The sequence below is a fragment of the Jaculus jaculus genome, chromosome 2, assembly GCF_020740685.1.
Source record: "Jaculus jaculus isolate mJacJac1 chromosome 2, mJacJac1.mat.Y.cur, whole genome shotgun sequence".
NCBI lineage: Eukaryota > Metazoa > Chordata > Mammalia > Rodentia > Dipodidae > Jaculus > Jaculus jaculus.
In genome coordinates this window covers 75,131,572-75,157,162 of record NC_059103.1, presented here as the reverse complement: position 1 = coordinate 75,157,162, position 25,591 = coordinate 75,131,572, and the positions used below count along the sequence as shown (strand labels likewise).

The following is a 25,591-nucleotide window of genomic DNA, read 5'->3' as shown; positions in this document are numbered from 1 at the left end:
TAATCCCAGCACTCGGGAGGCAGGGGTAGGAGGATCACCATGAGTTCGAGGCCACCCTGAGACTACATAGAGAATTCCAGGTCAGCCTGAGCTAAAGTGAGACCCTACCTCATAAAACCAAAAAAAAAAAAAAACAAAGCAAAGAGATAACTAGAAAGCTCACACAGAATATTTGATATTTTCAGTGTTTAGCTTTGCATTGCTTTGACTAAAGACCCTTAGTTTGAACATTGTTCTACATTTAGGAATAGACACATGTATACAGCATATTTAAAAAATAAGAATAAATGGGGATCGCTGATAGTGGTTGAAATATACAGGTATACCATTTTATAATTATGTATATAATTTAGCCATGTCTTATTATCTGAATGAGTTTCTTTTTCACGGTTAAATTTACCGGCAAATGGTCCAGATACAAACACAGTAACAGAGAACCCAGCCTTCACACTCACTCCTTGGCATAGTTATTAAAAATAAGCACTTGTGAGCAGGGCCCCTATAATCCCAGCAACTCAGGAAGCTGAAGTATGAGGAATGCTTCAGCCCAGGAGTCTGAGGCTAGCCTAGGTAACATAATGAGATCAATGTTAAACAAAGAAAAGGTAAAGAGAAACACTTGTAGATGACTCACTGAATAGCTGTCAAAATGGAGAAAAAAACTTGAACAGCCTGTTCAACTAAATAATGAACAAAAATATTAAAAAGACAGCTGCCTAAGAGTCATAAAAATTAGAAAAACCCTGGATTCCATTTCTAGCACCACAAAAGAAACAAAAATTTAACAATTATTAAATGTGCCAAAAACATCTCTCATTCACAAGCTTAACTAAGACTCACAACGGCTTCACCTGTTCATTACACACCTATACTGAGTATGTACAATTGACCATAAATGCAGTGAGTATTTACAAAAAAAACTACTGTGCAAGTTTACCCTGAGTAGTGAACTAGCACATAACAGGGACACAGTGGTACAAGTGACATTGTGGACTATCGAGTCTCTGGACATGTCCAGTGACAGAGCTGCACAGAAACTCAACGCTAAGCCAGGCTTCAGGCCCATCGTCCGCTGGAGGCAAAGCTTCTGCTGAATGAGAAGTTGACTTCAGAGTTCTTGTATTTTCCCCAGGCACCGAAAGGTACAACTACTGCAGTACTGTTGTCTTCAGTGCCATACTGTATTGCCTGCCGGGAGAGAAAAACACTAGAATTCATTCCTTGCCTGGAAAGCCAAACTGATTTATATATAGTTAACAAATGCAATTACTTCACAAGGTTTATAATTCCATCACTCTGTATCAATGCTCCCTAAGGCTATTAAATCGTACACAGAATAGCAATAACCCCAAACAACCACATTCACTACATTCCATTGTAACAACCTTGGCAAAAGACACCAGTGAACTGAGATACAGTGACATGCAGCTCCTGAAGACATGGATGCCAATGAATGGTAAAATCTAGGTAAGTGGGCTGGGGAAATGGCTTAATGGTTAAGGTATTTGTCTTCAAAGCCTAAGGACCCCAGTTCAATTCCCCAGGACCCACAAAAGCCAGATGTACAAGGGCCGCATGTATCTCGAGTTTGTTTGCAGTGGCTGGAGGCCCTGGCACACCCATTCTCTCTCTCTACCTCTTCCTCTCTCTCTCTCTCTCTCAAATTAACAAATAAAAATATTTATGCTTATACCCACAGCTTAGTTCTGCTCCCAGCCTTGGTCAAAAGATATCTTTCTGGGGGGGGTTGGGGGTTGTGGTCGTTGCTGGTGTATGTGGTGGTGGCTAATTCAGAGGCTCATAACTGGCCAAGCTGAAGAAAATAAGTGACTTCTGAGTGCCCAACCACATATAGGACATCTATGTCATCCCCTCCAAAGCTCAGGGAACTTTGTGGAAGAGAGTACAGAAAGAATGTAAGAGCTAGAGGATGATCAAAATGCAACATATTAATAGATGAAATTGTCAGAGAATAATTTTTAAGTGACTTAAAAATTCAAAGAAAGCATTATACATGGTTAAAAAATATAATATTTTTTTTTAATTTAAGAAAAGCATGGTGATAAAATAATAGACAAAAGTCAGGTGTGGTGGCACACACCTTTAATCCCAGCACTCGGGAGACAGAGGTAGGAGGATCACCGTGAGTTCGAGGCCACCCTGATACTACATATTTAATTCCAGGTTAGCCTGGGCCAGAGTGAGACCCTACCTTGAAAAACCAAAAAAATAGAGACAACAGGGGAAAAAATACAGTGAATAAACCTCTGCCAAATTAATGTCACTAAAAAAAAAAAAAAAAAATACACATATTTAATCAGTACAATTTTAATTTTTCTAGGGACTTTGAGTCTAGCCCAGAGATAGATTGCTAACCTAACACTCAAAAAGTTCGGGGTTTGGGCCTGGAAAGATGGCTTAGCAGTTAAGCGCTTGCCTGTGAGGCCTAAGGACCCTGGTATGAGGCTCGATTCCCCAGGACCCACATAAGCCAGATGCACAAAGTGGTACATGCATCTGGAGTTCATTTGCAGTGGCTGGAGGCCCTGGCATGCCCATGCTCTCCCTCCCTCCCTCCCTCCCTCTCTCTGTTGCTCTCAAATAAATAAATAAAAATAAACAAAAAAATTTTTTTTGAAGTTCTGGGTTTGAAAGTGAAACTAGTTCCCTCCTGCCTAGCCCTCATAGTGCTGGAAAACCCTATGGGAACCACTGGTGGACAACAGTCACCAACAGCATGAATAAGCAGGGGACACTGCAGACTATAAAATCAACTAGCCAAACAATAAATATACACTTGTACAACAGCAACACACAGCCTCTGAAGGTAACTAACAGTAGCAGTTCTCTGATTGGATATGAGGCCTGTTCAGTGGAAAAGAACACATACCTAGTACTGAAAACCAAGTCAGAATCCCACAGACAGGAAACTCATACTTCAAAGACAAGTCCCCACTGCTCTCTGGAGAACAGAAGGCTTTCACACCAAAAACTCTCTCTAGGAGCTGGGTGTGGTGACACACGCCTTTAATCCCAGTAGTTGGAAGGCTGAAGTAGGAGGATCACCATGAATTCGAGGCCACCCTGAGACTACATAGTGAATTCCAGGCCAGCCTGGACTACAGTGAGACCACACCTCACAAAACAACACACACACACACACACACACACACACACACACACACACAGTCTCTCTAGGACTAGAGAGATGGCTTAGCAGTCAAGCAGCACTTGCCTCCAAAGTCTAAGGACCCATGTTCCACCCTCCAGATTCCATGTAAGCCAGATGCACAAGGTGACACAAGTGTACAAGGTTGCACAAGCATACAAGATGGCACACACATCTGGAGTTTAACTGCAGTGACTGGAGGTCCTGGTATGCCAATTCTCTCTCTCTCTCTCTCTCTCTCTCTCTCTCTCTCTCTCTCTCTCTCTCATTAGAAAAAAAATACCAAAAAAAAAAAAAAATGATCTCTCTAATAACTATGCCAATAACTAGCCCAAGCTACTCTCACTCTTGGTTGGAGAATCTGTTTTGTTTTACAGATGGCAGAGGAAACAAAGGAGAACAAAGATCCATGGAGAAGACAAAAAGATAGCCAACTGTCTACCACGAGATGTGCCACCTCTACCACATGTGTCCCGGCCCAGGAGAAACTGCAGAGGAAGTGGCAACATGAACACTACTCTTACTGCTAGTATGACAAAGAGCTCCAGGGCGATGGAAACAGAAAGTGATCAATCAAAATCCATCAAAGCAGAAATCCAGAGGCTACAGAGAACTCAACACTAAATTATACTACTAACAGATCTATCATGGCTCACAGAACATTGTGGAAGAGGAGGCAGAAAGATTCTAAGAGCTATCGAGTATGTAGGAATACTCTGGGGCATGGTACCTCTGTCCCCACTACCCAACAGGTACTGACTGAGGTCTTCATGACCCCACAGTGAACACTGTAATCCCACTGAGTAGGATTCCAGGGAAACAGAAGCAGGCACAAGGGGATAAAAAAAAGTATAATCTGTTATGTAAAAAAGAAAAACATTCAAAGCTCTGGGTTCAATTCCAAGCAGTACAAAAGCAGTACAAAACCAATTTACTTTTTTACCCATCAAATTAGCCAAAAAATTATTTATGATCAGAAGTTAAGGGAAAAATAAACTCCAAAAGAAGTCAATAGTTTACATTAGCATAGTGTTTGCAGAAAGCAATTTGACACACTTAATGAAGTTGTTTACTCCTTCTCACCCTATTTTTGGATACCTGTCCTTGCTATGACACCCAGGCTAGTATCCTGAAGTCCTCCTGCCTCAGTCTCCAGCATAGCTGGTACCAGAGGTACATGTCATTATGCCTGCCTATTATTTTTCAGAACTTAGCCCAACAAAATAATATCTGAAGAAAAAGATATACACAAATAGATGCAAAAAAGTTTGTTTTTTCCCTATAAACATAAACCTCCTGGATAGGGGAAACATTAAGTGAATTATAAGACACAAATTATAAGAGAATAATATATAGCCATCATAAATATTGTTGCCTTTGTGAATTACGATTATACATTATCTACCATATGAGTAGTTGAATATTTTAAAAACAGTATTTATCCATGGAATGGAGCTCATTTTATCTATTCCTTTTGACCCTATTAAGCAGGCCAAGGCAGATAACTCACTAACCAAGTGAATAATTTGTGCATTATTACAATTTATGCCTATGTAATTTCAAGAAGATAATACTTTTGAAGGGAGGTCTGCCAGGTATGGGGCACATGCCCATAATCCTAGCACCTGAGAGGTAGAGAGATTAGGATCAATAGTTCAAAGCGAGATTCAACTACAAAACAATTTGAGGCCACCTGAGCTACATGAGAGTATCTCAAAATACAGCCAGCAGGGTACTCACACCTGTCATCCCACTCAGAAGGCTGAGGTAGAAGCAGTGCCATGAGTTCAAAGCTAGCCTGGAGTTAATGAGTGAGTTTCAGGTCAGTCTTTGCTATAGTGAGAACCTGCCTAAAAAAAAAAAAAAAAAAAAGCCAGTCTGGTAGTTCAGGTCTTTAATCCTAGCACTCAGGAGGCAGAGGCAAGAGGATCACCATGAGTTTGAGGCCACCCTGAGAATACACAGTGAATTTCAGGTCAGTCTGGGCTAGAGTGAGAACCTACCTCAATAAAACAAAAATAAAAAAAAATGTTGATGTTACAATAATAAAGATATATTCAAAATAAGAAAATAAACATCTCATTTCCTTGCCATGTGGGTGAATTGTTAACAATGTGCCACCTAGAAATATTATGGAATCAAGTATCAAACTCACTGTAACACTCAAGTTGAAACACAAGATTTGAAGGAAACCTCAGGACTGTGGTCACTACTTCAGGTTGCACTAAGACCAGAAGCCTCTGTCATCCTTTACCCGCCCCTCCTTGGATTTCCAAGAAGTTCTGCCATGTCACCTGTTCAGTCACTGCATGCGCTGCTTCACTGGGATCATGGCTCTGATTGACAAAGTCACAAATCTCCTGACTGTTCACCATGAAGTTAATTCCGTCTGTAGTGAGGACCAGGAAGCTGTCATCAGCATGGTGTAGCTGTAATCAGAACCAAATGAAAGTGATCACAAACTAGAATGTGCCTTAGAATGGCTGTGATAACATGGAGATGTTATCATTTTGCAGAGTGGTTATGTGTGTAAGAGTTCATAGGTGAACTAAAAATGTAATAAGTATCAGCATCCACCCCAGACATTTATTTATCAATACCAAGGAAGAAGCCAGATAGTCAAATGTTCACATAGCCTAAATCTGAAATCTGCCTCTATTATTTCGCTGGGTGAGTACTTTTTAGCAATTAAAATTGTAGGCTTTGGGCTACAGAGATGGCTTAGCAGTTAAGGTGCTTGCCTGAGAAGCTTAAGGACTCATGTTCAACTCTTCAGATCCCATGTAAGTCAGGCACACAAGGTGACACAAGTGTGCAAGGCTGAACATGCACACAAGGTGGTGGACAGGTCTAGAGTTCAATTAGAGTGGCTAGAGGCCCTGGCATGCCAATTCTGTCTCTTGCATTTAAAAAAAAAAGGGCCAATCTGTTGGGCTTGCCTCAAAAAAATTTTTTTAAATTGTACACCTTTGTATGCTTTGAATTATTTTCCTTATAAAAAGGGGTAATGGTATCTCTTTGAATACAGCCTAGCACACAGTAAAACCCATACAAATATTTGTTACATGAAATGAACATAAGTGAGATTCTTTAAGATATGGAACCCTTCATGCAATTATAAACAAATATTCACTGGCATTTCTGGAAGCCTATACTATACTATGCTACAGCTCGAGGTTTTAGGGAAAGAAATAGTGGATCATGAGCTGGGTGCATGTTAGGGGTCAGTTTAGGGTAATGACAACTTCCAAGCTGAGATGACACTGAATGACAGATTTGGGACAAGGATGTGTAACAGAGCCACTCTACTAGGGAAATCCACAGCTGGGTAACAAAAGCCAGACTCCATCCTCCATTATGTTAGGAATATAATATCTTATTGGAAAAGTTTATTCTTCCACAAAGTAGTTTTCTTTAAAAATCATTCTTCCTTCAGTAAGGCTTGTTAGAGAGCCTGCAGGTGGAGACAAGCCTCTATTCATTCTTTGAGTCAAACACAAGTCCCTTCTTACCTTAATCCTCTTTGTCTCAGGCTCTGCAATCACACCACTGGCTTTAAGATCCAAATCTCCAATGCTCCTTGTCATTGCAAGTCTGCCGTTTACGTGAGGTTGTCCCAAACTATTCCAAGCTATGAAACCACCACATTTCTTTATCCTAGTTAAGAAAAAGTTGATGTAATATGTAAACTAAAGATGTGATTTAAACATAAGTTTTAAAATGCAAAATTTAGAGCCTGGACTATTAACACACAGCTATAATCCCAACACTTGGAAAGACTGAGGAGGAATATGAATTCAAAGCCAGCTTGGGCTACATTTGGACTGGGAGAGTGGCCGAGTGCTTGCATAGCATACAGAGGCCATTATGATCTCCAGTACCATAAGGGTAAAATGCAAAATTTCATTTGTTTTATATATATAGTTTGCTTGCTTATTTTTTCTTTTCAAGGTAGTGTATCACTCCAGCCCAGGTTGACCTTGAACTCACAGCAATACCTCTGACTGTCAAGTACTGGGATTAAAGGCATGTGCCACCATGCCTGGCTTCATTTATATTTTTTAAAATGTTTTGTGTGGGCTAGAGAGATGGCTCAGGAGTTACGGTGTTTGGCTACAAAGCCTAATGACCCAGGTTCAATTCCCCAGTACCCACATAAAGCCAATGCACAGTGGTACATATATCTGGACTTTGTTTGCAGCATCTGGAGGCCCTGGTGTGCCCATTCTCTGTCTGTCTATCTCCTCTCTCTCTCTCTCTCCTTCCAAATAAAGAATGAAATTATACTTATTTATGAGGAGGAAAGAAAGAGAGAGAGTAAGGATGTACTAGGGCCACTTGCCACTGCTATAAACAAACTCCAGATGCATGTACTACTATGCATATGTGCCTTTAAGTGGGCACTGGGGAAATGAATCTGAGTCAGCAGGTTTTGCAAGCAATTGTCTTTAACCACTGAGCCATTTCCCCAACTCCAACATCTCATTTCTATGTGAACAACATCATCCCCACAGAACAACTGATCTAGGCAGGCAGTACCTTTCTTTCTCATCTTTTCTTTCTGGAGTATGATCAGTGGTCAGCTTCATAGGTTTTCCTTTTCTACACAAAAGTGCCCTGCTATCTCCAACACTGGCTACAACCAGTTCAATACCATCTCTCAACAGGGCTACTGTTGCAGTAGTCCCAGAGGTCAGAAGAGTTGCTACAAATATCATAAGAAAGAATACCAGTTAGTGACAGTCAAATTTCTAAGTCATGAACTTTTATTACAAAACAGAACACAAGCATGATACACTAATGCTAGGATGTACTATTCTAATTTAATTAAATCTATGCAAATAAAATGCAAATGAATCATGTAAGTAAGAGCATGCAGAGAAACAATTATTTAATTTAATAACAAGGCTCCATGCAAACAGAAAAGGTTGCTAACATAATTTGAGAAGCAAAACATCACTACCTCCAAATGGCCTCCTCACAAAAAAAAAAAGTGAACTTGAACTTCCAATTATGACACGTTTCTGTGTATATCAGATGTCAAAACAAAAAAATATATACTAAAATTTCATTATACTGGTTACTATAGCAGGATTATTTAGGTCTACTGGGCCCATTAAGGAAGCTGACTTTTCTGTAATCATAGGATTTAGGTTATTCTCTTCCATTTTTTATTCCTGTCAGTCAAAGTATAATCAGTTAATCAGCAAAGTCAGCCATGTCAAAGACAGACTATTTTCTCTTCAAGTGCTATATTCTATATTTTCTTTCCAGGACCATTTCAATTTCATAAATCTTCACCTAAAAAACTCCTAAAATGGTTCAAGGCCAATATTCTTTTCTGCTTATCTATGTTCCTCCTGGACACACACAAAAAAACTTATAGAAAGAGGATCTGAGGGTAGAGAATGAAACTCATTGTAGGTTTTCATATATATGGTATAGTCAACACTGATGGTTCCAGAAGGATCTAATCACAGGCTGTATCCATGTGTGGGCCAGTCATATATATGAGTCTACACCCATATGAAGGCCAGTCCTGCTACTTGCCCCTCCTGTGGGCCTCCCTGGGCCAGAACATTTCAGGAATTTTAATTTTCTTCAGTATCAAGTAAAACTCAGTATTAGTGGGCTTGGTACTGCCACTCTTTCTTTCACCCGAGGCAAAGTATATTTGTGTATCTTCCTTTGTCTTATGTTAAGTATCTGTTCTAAGTTTTTTACCACTTGTTAAGAAATGTTAAGGTGCATTGAGCCTTGCCAAAAGTGAGAAAACTGTGAACTATGAACTAAAAAATAATTATTAAACAAAGCAAAGTGGAGAAATTTAGAAAGATAAGTCAGTTAAAGCAGGTATTGTCTCTAATAATAATGTTGACTCTGTAAAATACTAGAATAAAACATTCAGTCATGGAAAATGTTAATAAAAATTGTAAAAAAGAAAAGAAAAAAATAAAGAAATAAATATTAAAAGAAAACATTCAGGAGACCATTTTAAAATGATTTCAACTTTAAAAGGAGATTTAGGAAAGGTGTTATTAATTTGACTGACTGAGACTCAATTTTTCCAATTTGTTTTTCAAAGGCGCCTCTCTCTCTCTCTCTCTCTCTCTCTCTCTCTAAATTATCAACTGCTTTGCTAGCTCAGTCAGTGGAGCATGATACTCAAAAAATTATTTATTTTTGACATTTTTGTTCAAAAAGAAAACCTTGAAAACTTCATCAATAATGCATTTTGGAAACAGGTAACTATATGGACTTCCCAGTCAATATATTAAAATGCCTGCTTTAATCAGAAAAATAAAACAGAAAAACATGAAAAGTCTATTTAATCTTTCAATAGTCATGCTAAATTTACTTTATTGAGAAATAGCATCTATAGTTACACTATCTTCCCATTTGTCTCTTGATTTTGGAACTGTTTGGAACTGATTTGGAAGAGAGTAATATTATTACAAAGCTAAAATGTATGTTACTATAAGACATAAATGTTTCATCATAAATATTACTAAAATGTATGTCTTTATACAACATAAATATTTTAACATAAATACTGTTGGTGTTTACATTATTAATGTTTAACTTTAACTTGAGTTCAGCCAAAAGACTATTCAATAATGAAATCTTTGTGCACAATGGAATCTTTGCAGTTTAATCAATTATAGTCTTTTCAAATGATTTCAAAAGTAAAGCAAGAGAACAGGGACATTTATTCAAGTTCTACCTGTCCAGGGAATTTCATTGTCTCTCCCCTTACATAAACTGTTGGCAATAGCTTTTTAAAAGTGATCTTTAATGGGTCATGGCAAAAGTGTTAGAATTTCATAAGTAAAAACTTCATTGTTTAGATTGTGGTTCATGATCTCCCACCTATTGAATTTAAAGAAGCTTTTGTTCTTATCAACTCATCTTCTCACAGTTCCAAAATCCCAGGATTTATGGGGAAAGTTTCAAAACTATTGAATCTGGTTTGCTAAATATCTAAAACTGCATAATAAATTAGCACTTATTTTCAATTAACATGGAAGTATAAACTCTCACTTTTTGCCCTAGCAACAAAACTATAAAACTAAGACATCTTTCAATAAGATCTTAACACTCACAGGACAGTTTCTATCACAAGTCATTTCAACTAATGGGACAAAGAAGATATGGGAACCTTCCAGTAGTCCAGACTAGGAACAGCTGGACTCCTTCACCTGAGACAAAATTAAGCAGATCTCTCTGTCCACTGAAGCCCAGCATATAGTGTCCACGGGCTCCAGATCTAGAGCTGCTGACCAGGCACAGTTCTCTGCCACAAATAACACGCACAGAGATACATGGGAGATTCACCCAGAAATTATGCTCAAACATAACAAACCTGCAACACAGGGGGAAACAGAGAAAGAGCTGCAAAATAAGGGGGAAGGGTTTTTATTTTGGTGAAGAGTTCACTAGCAAATCACATAATATCCCAGGAGATGCCAAATCAATGATTTCAAAACTCAGCTGGTTCCAGTTGATGGTTTTTTTTTGTAGCTGGCCTATTTTTTCTACCACAGACTAGCATTCCTTTTAGTGTTATGGCTTCCAAGATAGAAAAAATTATGAACACATACATCTGCACACCCACACATGCTCACATTCACAAACTCACACAGGTAAGTCTTGAACACAGTAAATTAGCATTTTGACTGAACTAGAAAAAATGCACTGTTAATTTGAGTAGTAGCAATACTAGAACTGTCTCTAAAACACAGTACTGAACAATCTATCTGACAAGCAGTGCACAGAGGATGAACTATAGTATCCCAGCTGATGGCTGGGATTTCAGCATACACCGAGAAGGACCCAAAGAGCCTTCTAGGCCAGAAGCATGAGATAACACACTTGCTAATGACACTTAGTGTAGGGACATAGTATCTAGAAGCATTGTTTCTAGTAGAATGATTTACTTATATTCACTATTTAAATAAAGCTCTAATGTAAGTTTATATAATCATAAATAGGTATTTCTGCAGCTCTCTCTGTCTTCAGCACTGCAGGTTGACACAGCAGAAGGAAAATAATCACAATACTGAATAACATAAAGATTAAAAGTATAACAACCAACCCCCAGTAATTGTTAAACCATGTAATGAATATACATAGATATAAACCAATGTAGTTTTAACAGTTATTAAAAATGGGTGTTCTAGACATCGATGACTCATGAACACCAAAATCAAAGCAATGATCTGAAGCAGTAACAGCACAGTAGAACAACTCATCAATGCTGTCCCTACGATTTTCATTTGGTGGCCCCAGCATAAGAAAAGTATTCAAAAATATTGCACAGAGCTAGGAATATAGCTCAATGACAGAGCACTTGCCTAGCATACCCAAGGACCTGGGATCAACGCAAGCACAGGGGGAAAAAAGTTGCATTTATAGTCTTGGTTATTTTGTAGTTCAGTTCTTCCACAAAGAAATCAGAATATTAAGAGCACAGAATATGAAACTCACAATGGTGTCCATCAATGTTTCCCACTCTGAGTCAGAGCAAGTCTTCTCTTTCTGATCCATTTGTCCCTTTGCTGCTTTCAAAGCTTAAGCAATGTAGAAACATTCTGAGGATCTACAGGATATGCAGGAGTATAAGCTAAGTTTTCTACCATCTGCTTTGTTTTAAGTGACTATTTGTAAACAATAAAGTGATGGGATATCATTTGAACTCACTGGTTGGTTTCACTTAATGTAAAAACATACATTACTGATATAAATTGAATCTTTAAAAAATTAAAGATGATGCTGGAAAGGGCTGAGAGTATACCTCAGCAGTAATACATATGCCTAGCATGTATGAGGCTCTGGGTTTACATCCCCTCAAAAGCCCCACCCCCAAAGAAAGGGTTCAAGAAAAGTGAAAATGGGGCAGATGGCAAAAGAAGGGAAAAGGGTAAATAGAGAGGATAAACTATGCTCTCACAGAATGTTCCTTAGCTAGTCCTGGTTCGACCTTCACACACATCTACACACATAGACACATTAAATAAAAAGAGTATTATCAACCCTTATAATACTGATACTGCTTGATTTTTATTAAATTTAAATTTTTTTAATTTAAAAACATTCAAATCTGAAATGACATAGTTTATTTTTTCTTTTTAAATCCAAAAATTGAAGAATTAACATACACCATTGGGTCTTCAGAATGTAAAAGCTACATTGGGATTTCAGCACACAATGAACAGGTTTGATAGATGCCAACAGGCAATTCTTACCATATGAAAAAATTTGTAAGAATATATGTTTATAATATTCTCAAAACTAAATTTTCTTAAGAAACACATAATATGAATCTATGCACACTGTTGCTTAATGACAATATCACTTTTTTTGGTTTATTTTTATTTACTTATTTTGAGAGCGACAGACAGAGAAAGAGGCAGAGAGAGAGAGAGAGAGAGAGAGAGAGAGAGAGGGAGGGAGAGAGAGAGAGAGAGAATGGGCACGCCAGGGCCTCCAGCCACTGCAGACGAATTCCAGATGCATGCGCCCCCTTGTGCATATGGCTAACGTGGGACCTGGGGAATGGAGCCTCGAACCGGGGTCCTTAGGCTTCACAGGCAAGCGCTTAACCGCTAAGCCATCTCTCCAGCCCAACAATATCACTTTTTAAGTAGTACACTATGTACTTTCCTATCTTGATCTATTATGTTTTGAAGCCAATGACCATTAAATAAAGAATAAACTTGAAGGCATTTTTATGAAAATCTTGGAATTATTACCTCAAACGTTAATGGTGGAACTATACTAAGCAATACCTCTTAATTTCATTTTTAGGAACAAATTCTATTTTATGATTTCTTTCTATAACTACTTATGTGACAGTCACCTATAGTCTCTCTTCTCTTAAATTTTTAATTTATTTATGTGAGAGATAAAGAAAGACAGAGAGAAGGGAGGGAGAGAATGAGCATGCCACGGTTTCCAGCCACTGCAAACAAACTCCAGATGTATGCACCACCTTGTGCATCTTGCTTACATGGGTACTGGGGAATCGAACCTAGATTCTTAGGCTTCACAGGCAAGTGCCTTAACTGTAAAGCCATCTCTCCATACCCCAATTTTCTTTTATTTTAACATGTGGTGTGGAGTGTGTGTGTGTGTGTGCACGCACACACACACCTCTTGCCATTGCAAAGGAATGCTAGATACTTGTACCACACTTTGTGTCTGGCTTATGAGGGCAGCTTGGGAGCTAAACCAGACTGGAAGACTTTGTAAACAAGTGCCTTTAACCACTGAGATATCTTCTCAGCCCCTATACTCTCTTTTAAGATATACAAATTAAATAAATGCCTTAAGCTCAAAATCCTCTTGAATTATAATTTATTATGTAAAAAATAAAAAAGGAGTCATCTCAAATTCACACCAAGTCTAATACTGATAATTTTAATCACTTATACTAGTTACATTGTTTTCAAAAAGTTTGGGTGTAGCTATGAAAAGTTAATGAATGTTGTTGTTGGACACATGCCAACACAACTGAACATTCTGCTCTGCAAGCCTCACCAGTAAGCTGCAGCCGTTTGAAGAAGAACTGAGGCCCTCCACCTCACACTACAGCCCATCAGCATTGTGATGACTGACACAGCCAATCTAGCAAAGGACGAAATAAGAGCACACCAAATTCATTGTCATTAAAGTAAAACTGTAGGCAGGTATTTCACTTACTGTTCTTCATGTGTTCTTGCTTATTAGGTACAAAAGCTAAATCTGATATGTAAACTTCACCCTCTCTCAGTTGTAATCATTAAGAATTGGAGGGCAGCCAGACATGGTGGCACACGCCTTTAATCCCAGCACTCAGGAGGCAGAGGTAGGTGGATCGCTGTGAGTTTGAGGCCACCCTGAGACTACATAGTGAGTTCCAAGTCAGCCTGGACTAGAGTGAGACCTTACCTCAAAAAACTAAAAACAACAACAAAAAAATAAAAAAATAAAAATGGAGAAAAAAGAAAAAGAAAAAGAAAAAGAATTGGAGGGGAGAGCTGAGGGCAGGGAATCAAACGGAATTCCAGAAGAGTGAGAAGAGAAAGTGGTCCTAAATAATCTACCAACTAAAAACTAAATCTCTGAATAAAGGGTGAAGGAGCCATAATTCTTTTCTGAGTATGATGATAAGGTTCTCATAAAAGAGCAGGAAGGGGCTAAGGGTATAGTAGCTTAGTGGTTACAAGATTAGAGCTTGTTTGCCTCACATGCTACAAAGCCCTGGGTTCAACTGAAGAGAGGGAATAATACCTCTAAAAAGGTCACCAGGCATGGTGGTGCATCCCTGTAATCCCAACACTCGGAAGGCAGTGGTAAGAGGATTGCTATGAGTTCATAACCAGCCTGGGCTACAGAGTTCCAGAGTAGCATGGACTAGAGTGAGACACTGCTTCAAAAAACAAAATGAACACACAGCCACCTCAGGGTCACCTTTCCCCTCATTATCAAATCTGAAAGCAAGCAAGGCCATGAGGGGTGGTAGGAAAATTCCAGCCCTCATCTGAATTGCCTTTTCCCTCTTTCTGAGTTGCAGCTCCTTCTGAGCGATGAGATGCAGAAAATTTCCATCCCTAATTACCATCCAACTGAAAATGGAATTTCCATGCCATACTTTTCTTACTGAAGGACAAGATACATATATATTAATATTCCTGTGCAGGTCTGCTTCAAATCATTTATGAGTATACTGTATTTGGCCCCTGCAGTTGTTTTTAAAGTTAACTTTTTAAGAAAAAAGTTTTGGCCAGTTGACTAGAGGACGTTTCCTGCATTTTCCTAATTTGATAAATCTAGACAAAACAAGAAACATTTTACTTTCAAAACTTAAGGACACACAGTACACAGTTTGCAAAATTCAGCTGCCATGCCCTTGTACACAATATCAAAACAAAGCAACACTAGTGACCACAGGAAAGCTGCAAGATTAAGGAGCAGGAGACAGGCATGTTCCTTCTGATTGGACAGATTAGTGCCTCCTGTCCCTTTTCTTTCCTACCACCCTTGGCAGATGTGATTTACCTGTAGAGTGTTTCTATGGGGCAGGGATCCTCTCACAATATGGGTATCTTGTCCATAATACAAGAAATCAAATAGATTGAAACTTTTTAAAATTAAAATTCAGTAACAGAATCATTTTGGAGTTTCCCTTTCCAGAAAATTCTCATTTCATATAGAAGTGAGGCACTGACATTATATTGGGTCCAAACAGTATCTAAAATGATGCTTTATATAACATTATTTCTACATAAAACTTCTTTACAAGTAAACATACATTAAAATCTCCACTGCCCAAGGCCCAAATTGTTTCCTTTTTATTCCCGATTTCTCAAGGCCTTGAGTAGTACAATTGTTCTACATACCATCTGCAGACAGGTGGGCATGACTTGAAAAGGCTTTATCTATTTCTAAAAAAGCCAAGGACAACACAGTTTCCAAGTCCTTCTCCTCAGGAAGCAAATCCCTTTGAGAAAAGGAAAAAAGAAATGAAAAAAAAAGCCCTGATCACTTTACAATAGGCTTTTCTTTCCACAGTCACTCATGATTTTTCTTTCCGATACTTATGTGATGGATGCTTATGCGATGCTTATGCGTTAAGACTCATGACTTAAGGAATGTCTACTGAGCATCTAAGATACTAAGTATCAGGAATTGGGATGCTAAAACTCGAACCTGAAGGCCCCCTCCCTTCCCCCATTTGAGACTCTCCTATAGCCCAGGCTGACTGAACATGACTTTAAACTTTGGATCCTCCAGCCTCCACTTCCCCGGAATGCTGGGATTAGGGCATGTGCCACTACATCTGATTCATGTGGTCCTGAGGACCAATCCTAGGTGTTTCTTGCATGCCAAGCAAACACTCTAAAAACAAAGCCACATTCTCAGCCAAAATCTGAGACTTTTAGAGGCATGAAAATAGAAGTCTATGTGGGGTCTCCATGAATGGTAGCCTGCCTGTAATCACAACACTTGGACAGCTCAGTGTGGTGGCACATGCCTTTAATTCCAGCACTTGGGAGGCAGGGGTAGGAGGATCGCTGAGAGTTGGAGGCCACCCTGAGACTACATAGTTAATTCCAGGTCAGCATGGACCAGAGTGAGATCCTACCTTGAAAACCAAAAAAAAAAAAAAAAACTTGGAGATACAGGAGGCAGAACCAGAAGTTCAAGGCCGTCTTTGGCTACATTTTAAGTTGCAGGCCAAACTGCATGATCCCCTCTCTTAAGAAAACACACCGAAAAAGTCTGGCTGGGGTGTGATGAGTCCTTGTCTCGCATGTGTAAGGCCCTGGTTTGAGCTCCAGCACTACAAAATAAACTAACCAAGTCTCTGTTCTTAAAGGACTGAAAAGAGTAAAAATCACTATACATACACAATGCATTTCTCCATATGTGTGTGACAGAAATCAGCAGCTGCAGGTCCCCCATGGCCATCATACACTGCAAAATATAGGACCTCCTCCGTTAGCTGAGCAAAGCCGAACCGATCTTCATTCTCTTTCCGTTTGCCAATGTGGGAGGCACAGCCCACATTCTCCAGGCTAATTTTGGGAATGGGCTTGCCATACTTAATGCTGGGTGGCAGCAGAATTGGCTCATCAATGCGATTATCCCAGATCCCAAAACTGTCCCAGGTGGCTGGCCGCCCACTACCATCTGGATCAAACCGAGAACATCTGGGCTCTGATGTGGAGCTGAGGCACACAGGAGTGACCCGCCTGTCTTCCTGCAGCAGACGGGAGCTTATCAACACTCTCCTCCTCACCTGGTTCCCACCACTTCTCACCAAAGTAATTAAGGCAGCTGATGACATAATGCAACTTCAGAGTCCTCAATCACAGGGAATGGACGACAGAAAAATATTGGAATGTCTTCAAGAAAAGTGATTCACCTGAGTGAGAAGAGCAAGACCAATCAATAATTCAATAATCCAATGCTATATTATCATCAAATATTATAAAAAATGAACACTGTAAAGGGCCTGACAGATTATATACATACATACATACATACTCACACCCACACCCCACAAACAGTGGATCAAAAAATGGGGCTGGGGAGAGAGGCTCAGTGGATTAAGCACTTGCCACTCAAGCAGAATACCCAAGTACAGAATCCAAACTCCCACATAAAAGCCAAATGCTGTGGCAGGCATTTGTAACCTCTACCATCAAGCTGGCTTATCAATGGGATTATCTCAGATCCCAAAACTGTCCCAGGTGGCTGGCTGCTCACTATCTGGATAAAACCAAGAACATCTGGACCTACATGCTTGAGAAGGGATACAAAGACAGGAAAACCCACCTAAATTTAGGGGCTAACTAGCCTGGCAAAAGCAGCAGTGAGCAATGTGAGACCCTGCCTCAAAAGAAGGTAAAAGGTGAAGATCAAGGCCCAAAAGTTGTTCGCATGTGCACTGTGGCACATACATACCCGCACTCATACAGAAGAACACACATATACACATACATCATACATACGTATACACACACCCTACATACACACCAAAATAAAGGGAATCAATTTACCTACCCCATTCAGTGTTTCAATTCCATTAAAGATTAAAGTTTAATAATATACACATGCCTCTCAAACTATCTATACTAATATCACGTTAGGATATTGTTGAACATTTTGATTCTGCATTTTTTTTGTTTGCTTGCTTGTTTTTTGAAGTAGGGTCTCTCTACAGCCCAGGATGACCTGGAACTCACGCTGTACTCCTAGGCTGGCCTCACACTCATGGTGATTCACTCAGAATTAAAGGTATGTACCACTATACCAGACCTACATTCTGCATTTCTAAAGCTTTTTGTTATTTTATTATTATTTTATTTTTATTTATTTTATATTTTATTTTATCTAATTTTATTTTATCATTTTTTATTTTATTTTATTATTTTAGAGGAAAAGAATGAGACAGAGGCTGATAGTGCTGGACAGATGACTTAGCAGTTGAGGCACTGGCCTGGGAAGCCTAAGGACCCAAGTTCGATTCCCCAGTACCCACATAAGCCAGATGCACAAGGTGGCACATGTGTCTGGAGTGCATTTGCAGTGGCTAGAGGCCCTAGCATGTCCATTTTCTCTCCCCCCTCCCCACCAATATATATATATTTTTTAAGAGGCAGATAGAGAATGGGTGAGCCAGAGCCACCAGAGCCTCTAGCCGCTGCAAATGAACTCTAGACACATGTGCCACCTTGTGCATCTGGCTTATGTGGGTACTATGGAATTGAACCTGAGCCTTTAGGTTTCATAGGCAAACACCTTAACCACTAAGTCATCTCTCCAGCCTGATTCTGTATTTCTAAACAGTTCTCTGGTGATAGCAAAGCTGCTAGTCTGTGGGCCACACTTCTGAGAGGGAAATATATACTATCTACATGTCAATGGATAGTCTTCCCTTATTTATTCCACTATTACAAAGAAAATGTCATGCAATTATTACAAATAGTCACAAAATTTCCTAAGAGAGATGGAAATAAGAGGGAAAAATGGCTGGCTTATGTAAGATAATAATTCGGTAGGTAAAGAATAGTCTACTTTTAGCAAAGACACAGTCTGAGATATAACTTTTAAGATTTCTTAACTACTAATCTTTGCACTCTGTATTACCATGATTAACATTAATTGGCTTATGTAAACACTCCCTGGCAAGATAAGCAGGTTATGATGTTGTCCTTGGTGGTAGACACTCATGAAGAAGATGTATGGTGTGCAATTTGAGCAATTGGCAGCTCTAGCTTATGGGAAAAGAAGCCATGCATTTATATTAGTAATGTGGCTCTCCTTCTGCCAAAGCTAGCAGCCCATCCACACCTACAACTACACTTGGAAATTGTGACATTGTATCCCTTCTTAAACTCAATTCTAAAGCCTTTCCTGGCATTAGGGGCATTATCAGGGAGGTCTGGGCTTTCTGCAGTTAAGGCTGTGTTTCTGGCAGCTTTTCATGCATATCACAACTTTGCTTCCACAGCACTTTGTTCTATTACTTTACAGATTAAAAATAAACTTGAAAAGATGGCACAATGTCAATATTTAATATTGCTAGAGGAGGGTATACAGGTGTTATATGATTCTCAACTGTATGTTTATTTTTGCAATATGGGAGTTAAGGCTGGGTGTGGTGGTGAACACCTTTAATCCCAGCACCCATAGGAGGATCGCTGTGAATTCAAGGCTAACCTGAGACTACATAGTGAATTCCAGGTCAGCCTGGGCTAGAGTGAGACCCTACCTCCTAACTCAAAAACAAAAAAGATGGGAGCTATGCCTATAGTGGCACATGCTTGAGTATCTCAACTAAGGTTGAGGTATAAGACTCACTGAGTCAAGAGTTCAGGCTAACCTGGAAAACATAGCAAGACACTTTTTCAGACCAACAAAATTTAATTCATAATAAAAATCAAACTTGAAAGAAAATAACCCCAAAACTATACACACAGGTATGCAAAGGCCAGCTGAATTTCATCTATATGAAAATGTACTATAAATTTCAAACAATCATTTTCAAGTCAATTTTTAGAAATTCGGCTTAGTTATGCAGGGCCATTACTCATTTCAGCAGACGAAACAGTCAAAAGAAAAGAATGAGATGGCAAAAACATCCTTAAAAACTCTGGTGGTCACCAGGTATGGTGGCACACGCCTTTAATCTAGCACTACAAGGGCAGAGGTAGGATGATCAATGTGAGTTTAAGACCAACCTGGGACTACAGAATGAATTCCAAGTCAGCCTGGACTACCATGAGACCTACCTTGAAGAAAAAAAAGTAGAAAGAAAGAAGAAAAAGTGTTGCTTAGTCTTGGTTACCAACTTTACTAAATTAAGATATCAAGAAAATTGGTGGTGCGTATTTCTGGGTATACTGGTAAGGTATTTCTAGCAACAACTGATGGTCAGCAAACTAAGAGAAAAAGTGGGTGGCATGATCCAACAGACTGGAGGCCCCATAGAACAAAAAGTAGAAGGGTAAGCTCCTATGTGTACAGGCTAAGTTCTTTTTCAATACCTGCAATTTTTGGCTACTGTCATATCCAGCGAACATCAAATTCTGCTTCTTCACCCTTTGAATGTGAACTAACACTAGGGGCTCTCTGGGACCCATGGGCCTGCAGCCTCTCACTGGGGCTGAATCACCCTATGCTGAGGCTTCCAGCATCTTGGAATGAGCATCTACTGGCCTCTCTGGCTCCGCAGCCTATAGACAACCAGTACAGGAACTATCCAGTCTCTTGAGAAGGAGAATATAGGAAATAAGAGTGGAAGAAGAGATTCCAGAGATTAACATGAAAGAAAGTGAGGACAGCAAAAGACTGGAAACCTTCCAAACAGCTAGCTACACATAACATGACTGAGCATGTGCAAAAAGAATGCATAATCTATAAATGATCGCCTCTTTCTCTTTTGGAGTGGGATAGTGGTCTAGCTCAGGCACAATGCCAAGCTCATGTGTTTCTCTCCTTTAATAAAGTACCTCCTTTTCTGTTAACTATTCACATGTCTCTCTGAACAATTCAGTGTTATGAAACCCAAGAACCAGGAAACATAAGCAAGTTCCCTCTGAACTCACATCCATTCCTTTAACACTAATCATGTCAACCAATATAGTAAAAGCCCTCTTGTACTTATACATTCTGTTGGTTTTGTTTCTCTACAGAATCCGGACTAACACAGACTAAGCGAGTAATTTAGAATAAAGATGGCCCCCAAATCAATTAATGTTACATAAAGATTTAGGAAATCATTGCTTTGTAGCCTTTTAGCTAAGATTACATTAAAAAAAAAAAAACTGTGCCAGGTGCAGTGCTGCACGTCTTTAATCACAGGACTCGGGAGGCAGAAGTAGAACATCTTGAGTTCAAGGCCACTCTGAGAGCACATAGTGAATTCCACATCAGCCTTGGCTCAAGCGAGACCCTACCTGAAATACCAAAAGGCAAAAAAAAAAATAAACAAACTGAAATTCCCTCTTTTTTTAATGACAACACTGGGACAGTGGGGAGATAGCTCTAGCTATCAAAGTCAAGCTAAACAATCCAGTACAAAAAAAAAATTAAAAACAGGCCAGATGTGGTAGCCAAAGCCTGTAATCCCAATACTCTACAGGTAGAGACAGGAGAAGTCCAAATTGAGAAATATAGCGAGTTTGAGGCTGGCTTGGGCTATACGATACTGTCTAAAAAAAAAAACAAACAAAACCAAAATCAAGAATAAGTGTGTTGTTGCTGCCTGAAGGGTTTCTGGTTGGAGGGGTTTGTTCCTTTTCAATGATCATGTGTTAGAAGTTTGGTCCATAGCTGGTTAGTGCTTAGGTGATGGGATCTTTTAAGAAGTGGTAGGCTCGTTGCTGGGTGTGGTGGCGCACGCCTTTAATCCCATCACTCGGGAGGCAGAGGTAGGAGGATCGCCATGAGTTCGAGGCCACCCTGAGACTACATAGTGAACTCCAGGTCAGCCTGGGCTAGCGCTAGACCCTACCTCAAAAACAAAAACAAAACAAACAAACAAAAAAAAAAGAAGTGGTAGGCTCTTGGGTTGCTGGTCTTGCCCTCAGAGGGATTCCAATCTCCTGGGATCCAAGTGAGTCCTCACTAAACCAAGATGTTAGAAGAGCCTGGGCCTGCCCTTTGACTTTGCCTCTGGTTTCTGTCTGGCTATGTAACTTCCCCTCTTCCATATTCTACCACCACAATGCCATCTTCCATGAGCTCCTCACCAGACTCATGCCCTTGAACTACCTCAGCCAAATGAACTAGTATCACCTAAACAAGATCCTTTTCTCTATAACATCACTTCAACTCACATGCTTCCTTACAATAACAGAAAACAGACTAACATAAAGGCCATCTTTTATTCAGCAGTAATAACAATATGTCAAATACAGATGATGACTTATGGAGAAATTTCAAACTAATAATATCTAGCAAGTATTAGAAGTAACAATATTATTGATGGAGATAATTTACATGGCAGCTTATAACATACAGAAAAACAAAAAAAATAAACTTTATTTGAAAACACAGCAATTAAAGTAGGCATGGTGGCTCAGGCCTGTAATTCCAGAATTCAGGAGGCTGAGGTAGGAGAATCACCTACTTCAAGACCAACCTGGGATGCATAGTGAGTTCCTAGTTATCATGGGCTAGAGTGAGACCCTGCATCAAAAAGAAAGAAGTAAGTTAGGAAAGGAGGGAGGGAGGAAAGGAAGGAAACAAAAGCATTAGTAAGGATAAAACTGCATCTGGCTTGTGGTAAACTTCTGGAATATGTATTTGACTTAAATACACAAGGAACCACAAATACAGTTACAAGACTGTCGTGCCAATTTTTGTCTCATATTACTGCAACTTTATAAACATTCAAATTTTTTTTTTATTTTGGTTTTTCAAGGTAGTGTCTCAAACTAGCCCAGGCTAACCTGCAATTCACTCTGTAGTCTCATGGTGGCCTCAAATTCACAGCAATACTCCAACCTCTGGCACCTGAATGCTGGGATTAAGGGCATGCACCACTATGCCTGGCTCCTTCAACGCCTGGCTCCTTCAACAATTTAACACCTCAGAGCTGTGCAAATTTATTTTTGAAAACGGGTGACACTGTGTACAGCTGAATTTAGCTCTAGGAATTTGAGTTCAACTGCTAGGTCAAAAGGTCAGTTTTTTCCCTCCAGAAAAACTATGCATCTCTGTCCATTATAAAGTGTTACTAGATAGATATCTTTCCACAATAGAAGCATAGGCAATTTTTAGTATTCTTAAACCAAACATTTCTTTAAACCTTAAAATAAAATCTCTCAAGGCATGGTGGTGCACGCCTTTAATTCCAACAGTGAGAAGAACGAGGTAGGAGGATCACTGTGAATTTGAGACCACTCTGAGACTACACAGTGAATTCCAGGTCAGATTGGGTTAGAGGAAGACCCTACCTCGAAAAACCATTAAAAAATTTTTTTTTCTCTAAACCTTAAAAAAAAAAAAAACAGCACAATAAAATTGATGGAAACTCTCTATGCAGTATCACTAGCCCCTCTCCCTTGTTTACTTTCTTGAAGCTTGCTGTGAGAGGAGGAAGGTTCCTGTGTTATCAGTAAAAAGTGACTCAGAATGCAAGAAAAAAAATCACTAGAGCGCTCTTTCTACCCAAAGATTTCTGAGCATTATCACACCTTGTTACTCTGGTTCCCAGTTTCCACACATTTCAACAGACAAATGCAGCTGTCATTCTCCCTGCTGCCTCACAAGAATACTGCTGATTTTCGAAATCATTTAATCTGTCACTTGAGTCATTCTGCAACCTAGTTGAAACCACCTGCTTTGTTTTGTTGCTTGTTCCTGTGCCCTAGTCTTGCTGTAAATTTCCACAAAGTTTGAAGTTCAGAAAGGTCAGCGGCGCTTTAGAGACTGCAAGTTCCACCCTCAGCTTCATCTTTTGTCTCCGCCAGTGAATTCTCCCATCTATGGACGGCTGCAGCGGAAAGGGACCCGTCAGTAGCCACACGGCCTCGAGGTCTCCGCGGAAAGCAAAACCCAGTCCTGAGATCCAAACCAACCAGGGCTCCACATCCTTCTCAACACCGATCTCTCTGCTTAAAGCTCACTGCTGGCTCCGCTCGCTGGCCAGTGCGACCCTGGGTGGGACAGCAGTCGCCAGCGGCTCGCGGGGGGCCTTGGCCTCCCAGTCCCCGTGGTCGTGCACCGCCCCGGAGCCCGCGGCATCCTCGCCCCCGGAGACACCTGCGGGCCTAGCAGCGGGGAGGCGGGGGGCGGCCGCCGGCAGCCTAGCTTCCCCGGCCCGTCCCGGCCCAGCCCACCAGCGGCCCTCGCGGCGCGCCTCCAGCCCGCAGTCAAACTCAAGGCCGAGGCGGGGGCGCGGCGGGGCGCGGGACGTCCTGCGGGCGCGGCTCGGACACGCGCTCACGGAGGTCCTCCCCTCTCGCCCTCAATTCCCGGACCACCGACAGGTCGTAACTAACATCCCACCGCAACGAGCCGACCGCACTCTCTCGGCTCTTTCCTCGCGATGCCACTGCTTCTGGGAAGTTCCTTACCTGCTAAAGCAAAGAGAGGAAGAATGAGAAAGTCTTTTCCGTAGCCTCCAACCCCCAGAGCGAGCAGTCAGGGCAGCCACAGCCCCATCTGGAAATTCTCGAAAATGTTTCAGCCCAGTTAGTCAGCGGGGTGGGGCGGGACGGAGAGCACCCTTCGCAGTGATGGACAGCAACTCTGACCAGTCGGCGCTCGGCAAGCGGGCACGCCCGCCCTCCGCCCCGGCCAATCATAGGTTGCGACGGGACCGAGCCTCCTGCATCCGTAAATTGGCCCCGCAGCGCGGCGGCTGCGCGCGGCCCGGAGACGTCACTCGGGGCTACGGGCGGCCGGCGGCGGGGCCCGCCCTCGGGAGTCCGCGGCCCGGGGGCGGTGCCGGGCCTCGGCCTCTCGCCAGCCGCTGGAGGGCGGAGGTGGGGCCGGGGCGCTGGCTGTGACCGCTAGGAAACGCAGCCAGCCCTTGGCTCGCGCGTGGAGATGATAGGGCGTCGGGTTTCGTGGCTCTTTGACAAATTCACTGAGCAGCCAGCGTTGGACGTGGCTGAACCCATCCGATCACTCGACGAGGATATCTGTGTTTATGAAGGAGGCTCTGCAGATACTAACCTGACCCACATAAGGCACGATAGCTGCCCTAGGAATTTTCAGTCTAAAGGGCATTTAAGCTGAGTGTCAGGGTGAAAGGGAACCAGTCACTAACCCACTGGAATTCGTGAAGGACAATTAAAACAGCTAGTCTCCTCTCCTGGAAATTCTAGGGAGGGACGGGATGATGGGGCCTGGAGCGAATCAGAGAGTTTGGGAAGAACGGGAGGAAGCCAGCATGGCTTTACTGCAGTATACTGAGTGAGGGGTAGACTAGCATGATAGGACGGACTTGACAGTTGGCACTACAGTCTCACACACACCCCCGCATATTATTTTTTTTAAGTTTTTATTGTCAAACTCCATACATATAGTCAATATACCATGATCATAAACCCCTTCCACCATCCTCCCTTTTTCCCTTTAGCGAATCCCCTTCCATTGAATCTCCTCTTTCCAACTAGAGTTTCCAATTATTTCCAACTTCTATTTTAATGTCATCATTTCCCCTGACCCCTCCTATTATGCAGGTTTTCTGTGGGTAGTGTCAGCTACTGTGAAGTCATTAATATACAGCCACATTGTGTCTGGAAGATAGTACTGTAAGCACTCTTCCCCTTCCTTTGGCTCTCACATTCATTCTTTCTGCCACCTCTTCCCCAATAATCGCTGAGCCTTGGAGGGTATGATAGATATGTCTCAGGGCTGAACACTTCACTATCATTTCTTCTCAACACTTTGGTGAGTTTTGAATTCCCCCAGTGG

General features: G+C 40.9%; 1 protein-coding gene across 2 annotated transcripts; it reads right to left on the bottom strand.

Moving 5' to 3' along the window:
* Window positions 1–171: 171 nt before the first annotated feature.
* Ppm1k (protein phosphatase, Mg2+/Mn2+ dependent 1K) lies at window positions 172–24,380 on the bottom strand. Of its 2 annotated transcripts, XM_045142558.1 has the most exons (8): window positions 24,244–24,380; window positions 23,362–23,660; window positions 16,561–17,078; window positions 15,550–15,650; window positions 7,709–7,874; window positions 6,682–6,826; window positions 5,464–5,598; window positions 172–1,188 (listed from the first exon to the last, which is right to left on the bottom strand). In XM_045142558.1, exons 3-8 carry the CDS (start codon window positions 16,998–17,000, stop codon window positions 1,057–1,059), a joined length of 1,119 nt encoding a protein of 372 aa, XP_044998493.1. In that variant the 5' UTR covers window positions 17,001–17,078; window positions 23,362–23,660; window positions 24,244–24,380; the 3' UTR covers window positions 172–1,056. The 2 variants fall into 2 exon arrangements, with proteins under 2 accessions (XP_044998493.1, XP_004665477.1); XM_004665420.2 differs by lacking the exon at window positions 23,362–23,660 and having other exon boundaries at window positions 24,244–24,344.
* Between the last annotated feature and the right edge of the window lie 1,211 nt (window positions 24,381–25,591).

Coding starts and splice junctions, on each gene's coding strand:
- Ppm1k (XM_045142558.1), bottom strand. CDS start 17,000: ATGTCATCAGCTGCCTTAATTACTTTGGTGAGAAGTGGTGGGAACCAG. Junction 15,651..16,560: donor CATATGGAGAAATGCATTGT/GTATGTATAGTG, acceptor CTTTTCTCAAAG/GGATTTGCTTCCTGAGGAGA. Junction 7,875..15,549: donor TGCCCACCTGTCTGCAGATG/GTATGTAGAACA, acceptor TGATATTTGTAG/CAACTCTTCTGACCTCTGGG.